This window comes from Fusarium vanettenii (genome assembly GCF_000151355.1).
Source record: "Fusarium vanettenii 77-13-4 unplaced genomic scaffold NECHAsca_88_unmapped, whole genome shotgun sequence".
In the NCBI taxonomy this organism is placed as follows: domain Eukaryota; kingdom Fungi; phylum Ascomycota; class Sordariomycetes; order Hypocreales; family Nectriaceae; genus Fusarium; species Fusarium vanettenii.
In genome coordinates, this window is record NW_003315801.1 from 43743 (window position 1) to 53746 (window position 10004).

At 38.6% G+C, this 10004-nt stretch overlaps 1 protein-coding gene across 1 annotated transcript; it reads left to right on the top strand.

Annotated features, from left to right (window-relative positions):
* Positions 1 to 4721: 4721 nt before the first annotated feature.
* On the top strand, positions 4722 to 5123 carry NECHADRAFT_55889 (uncharacterized protein; the record flags this gene model as incomplete). The annotated part of the gene is made up of 1 exon (XM_003039576.1): positions 4722 to 5123. The coding sequence occupies one exon, from the start codon at positions 4722 to 4724 to the stop codon at positions 5121 to 5123; it is 402 nt and encodes a 133-aa protein (XP_003039622.1).
* Between the last annotated feature and the right edge of the window lie 4881 nt (positions 5124 to 10004).

Consider the following 10004-nt stretch of genomic DNA (forward strand, 5'->3'; position numbering starts at 1 on the left):
GATACTTCCTGACCGCCTCTACGCCTCCAAAGCATACCATCCTAATCTTCTAGACTTAACACCCGACCAAGACCAAGAGAACTTGCTTACACTAAAGATAAATATCGTCAAGGCCCTAGCGAGAGCGATACCCCATTCCTTCGGTTCAAAATACTCGCGGGGTAGAAGAGGCAACAAGTATAGCTACACAGGATGCGCCCCAAGATTAAGGGGCCAGGGAGAGGAATGCATATTGGTGTATCATGACAGAAATGCCCTCTTCTCAAATAGCCCCTCCTCTTCGTTAAGTACCTGCATAATGTCGTGCGACGAGGCCGCATACGCTTGTCGTCACGAGAGAGGTGGTAGGCACCGTTCAGTCTCCTTGGGCACCAGGCAATCAAAGCGCCGAGGGGTCAAGGCAAATCTATGGTCCGCTTTCACGAACATATTCCCATATCGTTCTTCCCAAGAAACTAGAGGAACTAGTGCCAAGTACTGGTTAAACGACAAATAAACTCAACGACCATCATTCCACAGAGCGACAAGTAACGGGCCCATGTGAGATCACCCCAAAGATACGTACATTGCTCTTTTCCGCAGTCATTTGCCGATCATGCGGGCTATTATATGCATAACAGTCACTGTGAGGAGGCTATAGGAGTTGCTTAGCCAATCAGAGTTGCCAAATGTCTACAGGGTGCCAAGAGACGGCAGACAAAGAACAAAGAAATTGAGTATAGAATCAAGCATTGCATGCGGACAAAGCGGAGCCAATACCGATCCACTGCATGAGAGATCAACTGGCGGCATAGCCTTCCTACAGAGTCCTTTGTTCAGGAGCCTGCAGACTACAGAGCTTGCATGATGCAGGTTTCTTTGCTCAAGAGGCGGTCAATTGTCGTGAGAGGATCGTAATAATGGCGGTATCAAAAAGGAGAGCGCCCCCCCCAGGTTCCTCTCTGTTCCTTGTTCTTTCGCCCTTCTTCTTCGATCATGTCCTTTCAAACTTGACTCTCACTGCCATTGATCGGCTGATCGTCAAATCCCTGCGTAGGGAGTCCTGATTCTCGAGCAGCGTCTGGGTTTCGACTCCTCCTGCTCGTCGGAAACGGCATCCTATTTTCCCCGAGTCGCTCTTTGCAAACAATCATGGCTCATATCCACATCCACTCTCAAAGCTTCTCCTCAAACAGCCCTCGGACCCTTGGAGATATCCTTGACTTGATTGCGCTCGGGGCCTGTCGCCCACAAACAACATCAAACCACTGCGCTCTGACCTTCCCCCCTCCTGATTGACGTGCCCCTCATAAGCTGGAACTCAATCAGTTGCCCCTGTGTCTTGAAACAGGAGAGCCACCCAAGCCTTCTTGCTTTTTGATGAACGAGTCACCGTCGCTTTGCTCATGATTGGCGCCTCCTATCCTCCTTGCACACCAGGATCCTTTGCCGGCGTTCTTGCCACTTTGGCATTGCATTATTGCCTAGCTGTCTCTGGCAACTTCATGATCTGTCATCTGGTGTTGATTGACCTTGATCATTGGCTCAGCCATCAAGAACTGAACAACAACCCATGCTGCAAGTCGTTTGGGCAGTTGAACCTGGTCCTCCGAGCACCTTCACAGAACAGACGCCCCCATGCTCAACCCTGCTTTCGGTCATTTCGGAGCCAAGCCAGTCTCGTTGTATTGGCACACGGACCTTGTACCACCATACCACCGTGAACTCGCGGAGCCCGTCGGCGCACTTGAAAGCGCCCAAACATCCCGAGCACATGTGTTCATGATGCACCTGCAAAGCAAGCAGCCCACGAAACAACAAACAACAAAGAGGATTTCTCTTTCCTGGCGTCGTTGTGTTTTTGTAAGTCCCTCAACAGCAGATTGATCTGATCCTTTGCCTCGTGACTCCAACTCGACTTCTGTTCATCTCCAAGTCATTGCTTGCTATTGGTCCACCAATCATGATCCGGGCTGGCCACCCGAGCGTCGTGCATTGGAGGAACATGTAGTCACGAGGCGGAGATAGTGACGGAACATCGAACTGGAGAATATTGGCAATTGAGTCGGGTCTCTGCTGTCTTGGGGGTTGTCATTCATGTAACCGAAGGGATGGTGGAGGAGTGTTGGTATTTTCTTGTATACTCGTCATGTTCATCCTGTGGTCAATATTGGAGCTTGTCGAGGGGTCTGGCCCGCCATCTTGACAGCCCAATATTAGAGCTGCGGAATGGGACATGGCGAGTCGGTCTTGTCATGTACTTTTCTTTTCCATGTCTTGCTGTCTTGCTGTCCTTGTGGTCTTCTCTGAGCTAGTTGATCGGTATGGCGAACCGTTCAACCGGTCGTTGGAGTACTGCAAGTTGATAGCGTGACAATAAGACATGGAAAAGTTATACCACAATGGTGGCGTGGGAGTTGTGCCTGGAAGTTGGATAGGGGAAGTTATGCCAAATTTTTGGCAGGGGAAGTTGTGTCAACATTTTAGTAGGGGAACTTATGCCAAAATTCTGGCGGGCAACCAACTTCGTATGGAATTAGACAGAAGAAAAAAAAACTTGCCACTTTTATTCTCGTTCTGCAGACTCTCTTGTTTCCTGTGCCAGTCAACGAGTTGTAGTCTCTGCGATAACCGACCGATAACTGATATCTATCCCTATTATAACTAACTATACCCAGCATGGCACATAACCCTCGCCATTAAAGACCTCGAAAGAGGCAGTGCATGTTATCTATTGCCCGATCTTGGTTATATATTTTCCAGGCTGTAAACAATAAAGAATAGGCAACGCCTTGTTCACCAAGGCGCAGGCATACATTTAGGCGTCAGGTTCCCACAAGTGATATTGATAGTCTTTGATCCTTCCCGCTTCTACCTCTGCTTCAACCAACACCATCGCCTTGACTCCCATAGCCAAAATCACAGAATAATACCTATCCCAAGTGTATCTCTCTCCTGTCTTTCTCCCTCTTTGGTCTGGCCACCCTAGAAGACCATCGATCCCGTTCTTAGCGGTCTTGGCCCTAAAGCGAAGCAGTGGTGAACGATATGGGTGTCCTCAGTGCAGGCGTGAGTACTCCATTATTTGTTACATCTAGATGGTGCATTACTGACTACCCTTGAGGATGATGACTCTCAGCGAACCTTCAACGGCAAGTTCATCGAAGAGCTAAGGATGAAACCCTCTAAGCAAGTAAAGTGGACTGCTTCCGATCGCATCGAGATGCGAAAATGGCTCGCTATTCACCGATATCGCCGTGATACCATCAATCGGGATAATAACTCGATTATGGTCCTCATATGTCGAATCGGTCTGCACAAAGATCTACTAAGCAACGAGCACTTTGTCGAAATGGAGAGGCGGCTGAAATGGGCCCTGTAGTACACGATTGAACAGATTGCCCGCGAGTTCTAGCTCGAAGTGTATTGGGATGGAGAGGACTAGGTGAAGCGCCTCCAATGGCGAGATGAGGTTATGGATGAGATTATACACAAGACTATTTGAGGGGATAATTGCGGAAGAATGAATGACAATATTATTGCCATTTTAATATCATTTTGAGTTATTTGCTATTTAGAACACGCTCCCTCTTTTGCTGCTGATAATGTGAGGCCCAGTGAGGGTGAGGCTACCTACCTACCCGAGACTCGAGGCAGGTCATATGACTCTACACGTGCACGTCATTACCCCGCCAACCACCATCATAACATGCATCGTCTGTGCTATATACAGATCTTTAATATGGCAAATCGCGACACGTGCCATCATCGACAATACCCTTGAGAGAATGCACACAAACTCAATAGAATCCTGGCTCAATCAGGTCATCACCCCAGAACCAGTGCAGTAGAGGCTCTTGGCCCGAAAGCGAAAAGCCTCAGACGCGCTCATCGTCATGGGTGTCTCATCGCCACCACAGAGTATCGCGTCGGCTCACGACTATGACCCTGATGCCACCCCCCGTGCAGGGGAATCTTCCAAACGCCGTAAAGCCGAAGATGGACGTATGATCAATGTCAGAGTCTCTCTCGATCTGCGACAGGCGAATACCACACAAGACGACGAAACCACTAGCCTGCTAATATTAGTAACATCGAGCACGACGGGAGGCAGTATAACTGGAGGAAGCACCACTGGGGGCAAGTCGGGCAGGCCGAAACGCCGTATCAAGGACATAGGAGACCTAGAGCTTGCAGAGAAACCAATTCGCCAGGTGACAAATCTAAAGAGGGAGGTAGACTACCCAAAAGACGTTTGGGCTCTCCTCAAGAATGTTAGAAAAGTCCGACGAGGAATAGGGATTCTCCCAAAGCCAGTGGCAGATCAAGCTCGAAAACTGTTGTCCGTGGTGGACGACCTGCTCGAAGAGGACGACAATCTCTACGATGAGAACATCTGGGCGGTTCCGGGTCTCTCAGACAGTATCAGTTGGGATACTGATTTTGAGCTCAAGATGCTGGAGAAAGTGGTGGAACGGACAGAAATATGCGTCGCCGAGAACGTATCGGAACCTTCATGGAACTCTAGAGTCCACGAGGCACTCCTCGACGTGGCTCTGGAGCCTTTCAAGGGTATCGTGGGCCACTGGGACGTGACCAAGGCTGTGATAGACAAAGAGTATGTCCCGCAGCACGGGCCGGGTATTGACCTCCAATCCAAGATGGTCGACTTTTGCCTCACGCTGACTGACAACGACATCATTCACGCTGCCAAAGAGCGACTAAGGCCCAGCAACCGCAGAATGATCAACCACACTGAATACCAGGCACTGCGCTTCCGCCCCATCGCTATCAGCATCGAGACTAAGAGGCCTGATGGATCTAGCCAAGAGGCTCGGGCGCAGCTGTCGGTCTGGACCACGGCTTACATTGCTCGGCTGCGGGAGTTGGCGGCGACGTCGACGGGAGGACTCGACATCACGCTTCCCATTCTCACGGTGCGAGGCGGGCAGTGGGAGCTGTCCTTCATCATTGACAAGGCCGACGCTATTGAGATGGTGACATTGCCGCCGATTGGCGACACGAGATCGATTGTGGATTGTTACAAGGTGATAGCACTGATAAGATGGTTGGCTGTGTGGTCGGTGACAGTGTTTCGCAAATGGATGACGGATAAAGCCTTGGTCCTGAGAACGGTGACATAGTAGGTAGTAATATCTTGCTTTACCGCCTTTGCTCACGCGGATCCGAGAGTCAGAGCATTCACCGTGGGCTTAACATGATTTTTTTGCCCGACAAAGAACTCGTCATGTCGATATGTAGCTCTCGGTTAAGTCTAGTAGACTTGGAAATATAGAGAGATATAATTAATACTGATGCGTTGCTAGTCTTATAGGAAAGTATTATATAACGCCTTAATCCCTAATTAGTCGCGCATAGGCCGTCTGGTAGCTCGCTTAGTTATATAAATAACTAGCTTTATATTACTTCTCTTTATATATTAACTAAATTATCACGGCCATGATATAAGCTAGGCGGGGAAATATAGCAGAAATACTCTAACTAAGCAAGGGACCAAAGGGACTGAATATCGCTTGCCTCGGTCTAGGGACTAAATATTAGAAATATTAGTCTTACCTTAGACTAAACTTAGAGAATATCAGTCTAAAGATTAACTATAAGTATATAAAATATATTTATTATACTTTCTTATATAATAGCTACCTTAGCTATTAATATAACTTAGTTATATTTAATACCTTAAGTATATTATTAGATATAATATTATATTACCCTTTAAGGTTATATAATATTTTCCTCTATTAATATAAACTAATATAACTAGTTTATCCCTTAGGAAATACCCTCTTATTATATATTAATAGCTCTTATTTAGAGGATTATTTATATTACTTTAAATAATATTAAATATAATAGCTACTTAGGCTACTCCTAGTAATAACTATTAATAGGTTTTACCTATTAATTACTTATTTGCCCCTATTATATTAGTTTAGGCTAACCTTAATAGCGATAAGGAAATAAATAGCGATAACGAAGAAATTAAGTAATTCTATGCCTAAGTTATTATTATAACTACTAAAATAGAGGAACTTAGAGGACTTATTAATTATATAGCTGCTACTTAATAAGTTTAAAATTAATAATATTATAAGAATATCTAGAATATTAATAATATAGCGATTACTATTATAAAGGGTAAAGATATTAGAGAAATCTTAAAGCTAGAATAATTAGAGAAGTTTAATAATATTATATATAAGTTATTAATATTCCTTATATAGCTATGCGTATTTATGCTCTATTACTTTACCTAGTTTATTATAATATCTAGTAAGGTCTAATATACTATAGGGCGTCTTATTAAGTATACTATAGCCTAATTTAAACCTATTATAAAGGAGTACCTTATTAAATTACTTAATAAATACTCGCTATAGACTATAAACCTCTACTCTAGCTTTAAAGTCTTTAAAGCTATACTTTAATAAGCCTTTAGAATAATAAATAAAAAAGCCTAGGTAAAAAAAGAAATTAAGGCACTTTAATAAACTTACTCTACGTCGGAATATAATACTAAGTACCTCTAGCTCGCCTTAAAGCTTAACTAAGACTAAGAACCCCTAATATCCTTTTTCTTTAATAGACTTAAGAAAGAGGTATAGGCTAAACTCTATAAGGAAGATTAGCTTAATAACCTTATTGATTATATTAGCTAAGTAATTAAGATTAATAACTAATAATTCTCTTAGAAGAAACTCTAAAACCCCCGTAATAATAAAGAAAATTATTAGAAACCTCGATTTAATATTAACTAAGGGAGATCCTAATAAGCCGATATATCTTATAGAACCTATATAGGACCTATAAAACTTAGAATAACCTAATAAAAGAAATATAACTACTATAGACTTAAATACTAATATTACTATAAGATAAATTATATTAAGAAGGTCTATTATAAGAAGTAATATAATATTAAGGAGGGTTACTACTAGCTATAATAATAGCGGCTCCCTGAAGGTAGAAAATAAATAAGGTTCGCATAAGCTAATAATAAACTATAAATAGCTCTTTAGATAACTAAGATACTTGGCATAGCCTAGACTAAGTATAATAATACCGGTCTAGAACTAAGAGAAATTACTATGCCTTATGACTAAGTATACCTTACTAAGGAATAATTTAAGTATAATAATTGCCCCTAGCTAAAACTATAGTATATTATAATAAAACCCCTAAAGATAAGATAGCTCTATCTTATAGATAGGTTAAGATAGAAACTACTACTAGAATTAATTAATAAACCTAATAAAGACCTAAATACTAAAATAATTATAGTAATATAATGCCCTAATTAATATTATAATAACCCTAACTACGGCGCTAGAGCCAAAGCCTAATAGTAACTCGCTATAGCTCAGATCTATAATAAACGCTAGAAAGAAAGGGATAATAAGCTATAGAAGGAAGACTACCTATAACTCTATAACGAAGAAGGCAATTAATATTAGAACTCGCCGAAGGAATAATATATTTAGATAGCATAAGAATATATAAATACCGAAGAAATATAAGATATTTATATCCGTGCGTACCATAGGGTAATAGCTTAAAACCCTAGATATATTAAACCCCCCTTTAGTATATAGGACGATATATATATATACCCTATATATAAGGAATACCCTAGTATCTCATAGATATTATATTAATATTACTAGTGCGAGGAATATAAGGAAGAAAAATAGGAGAATAATTACTTCTTTATTCCCTTATTATATTAGCTAAATAATAAACTATACCTATAGTATAAAACGGAAGGATATTTAGTCCGCTATTAGCACGAATCGATCTATATTACTACCGCACGGTATAGTAAGGAAGTATACTACGTAATATAAAGATATAAGGAGACTAAATATAAGGTCGAAAAATAGTAAAAATAAATCCTCGGAATAACCTAGGAGGACTTAAGACCCCCTATGGTAATATAAATAGAAGAAGACGCCTTAGATATAGAGGATATCCCTATCTAAGTATACCACGAAGAAACCACTATAAACTCACAATAGAAACTACGATATAATATATAGGACGATAAGCATACCTAATTAATATACCCCTAATACGAGGAAATCTTATAGATCTCCTATAAGAACTACTACTATAGTATATATATCTAAAGTAAATAAGAAAATAATTATTTCCCTATATAATTATAGGGACCTAATAATAAACCTTACCTTACTTATAAAACCTACTAATATAGGACTAATAGGTAGAACAAAGGGATTAATATAGCTAATATCTATTTTGCCCTAAAGGCAGATAGATTTATTACCCTTAAATAATAATTTACTATTACTATATAGAAGACTATAATAAAAGGAAGGTAGGCTCCTAAGGGAAGCTACCTTAGCATAAAGGTAATACTTTATAATAAAAATATATGCCTAAGATATAAGAAATATATCTTAGCTATATATAATAGATTTAAATAAATAATAAAGGAAGGATTTAATTTCTTTATATATATAGGAAAATATAAAGACGAGGAATAGTATTAAAGTATCTAATTATACCTCGGAGAAGATTAAGGACCTATAGATTAGATCTTATAAGACTATGCCGACTATATTAGAAATAGCGACCTTAATAAGGTCTACCTTATAAAGGAAAGGAATTATAATAATTACCCCGATGACGGCTAGATCGCAGAATAAGCCTACTAGGAATAGCTATATAAATAAGACGACCACGACTATAAGACATATACTAATAGCGAGTATAAATATAACTACCTTAGCTATGCCCTTAATAAATTAAAAAACTAAATACCCCGTCTAATATAGGGTAATAGATAGATAAATAAGGGAATAGATTACCCTAGAAGGCCCTTTATTCTATAGATAAAGGATATAGGCGATAATACCTAGAATTAAAAATATAAATTAAGGGATAATAATTAAATACTTTAATAAATAATAGAGCTAAGTAGAACTACTTCGACCTAGCGGCAGCGAATAAGCTTAAGCTACTATAGAGGCATAAATATAAGCCTTATATAATATATAACCTCGAAGGAATACCTTTTGATTATAATAATAGAGTTATTAACTATAAGATTAATTACCTTAAGGTTTTTATTAAAGGAAAGAACTAAGGAATCTTATTTAATATTATATTAAATTAGAGCTATAATCTTATGCTCGGGTATCTATAATTATAATGCTTTAATTTATATTTCGACTAAAGAATTAGTTAAATACTCTCTTATAATGCTAAGATATCCTCTATATTAAATAATAACTTAGATTAAAGATTTTAAATTTCTATTAATAATAAAAAAGTTAGGAAAAAATAAATATAAGATACCTCTCTACCTATAGGGATAAAATATAAATACTATAATAGATAGAAATAATAATAATAAAGAATAATCGCATAAATTATATAATAGTTCTATATACTTAAGAAAGACCTTAAAAAACTAAAAAAGGATAGCCCGGAAGAAGAATAACTTAAGAATATACTATAGAAGTATTAAATCTATAAATAACTCTTCGCGGAAGAACTTAAAATAAGTCTACCGGAATATATACCCTATGACCTTAAGATTAAGTTTATTAATAAGAAGTAACCCGGCTTTAGTAAACTTTACTTACTTAACGAAGCATAACTTCTAATATTAAAGAAATATATCAAAGATATAATATAGAAAAGATATATTAAGGAAAATAAATTATTTATTAGATACCTCATTATATTTATTCTAAAGAAGAATAATAAACTCTAATTTTATATTAATTTCTAAATACTTAATACTATTATAGTTAAGGATTATATACCGCTACCTCTTATTAGCGAGTTAAAGGATTAACTTTTTAAAATAAAATATTTTATTATACTTAACCTTAAAGGAGCCTATAACCTTATCTAGATTAAAGAAAGATATAAATAGAAAACCGCTTTTTATATTAAATATAGATTATTTAAGTACCTCGTTATACCTTTTAGACTTATTAATATACCTATTATATTCTAATAAATAATTAATAATA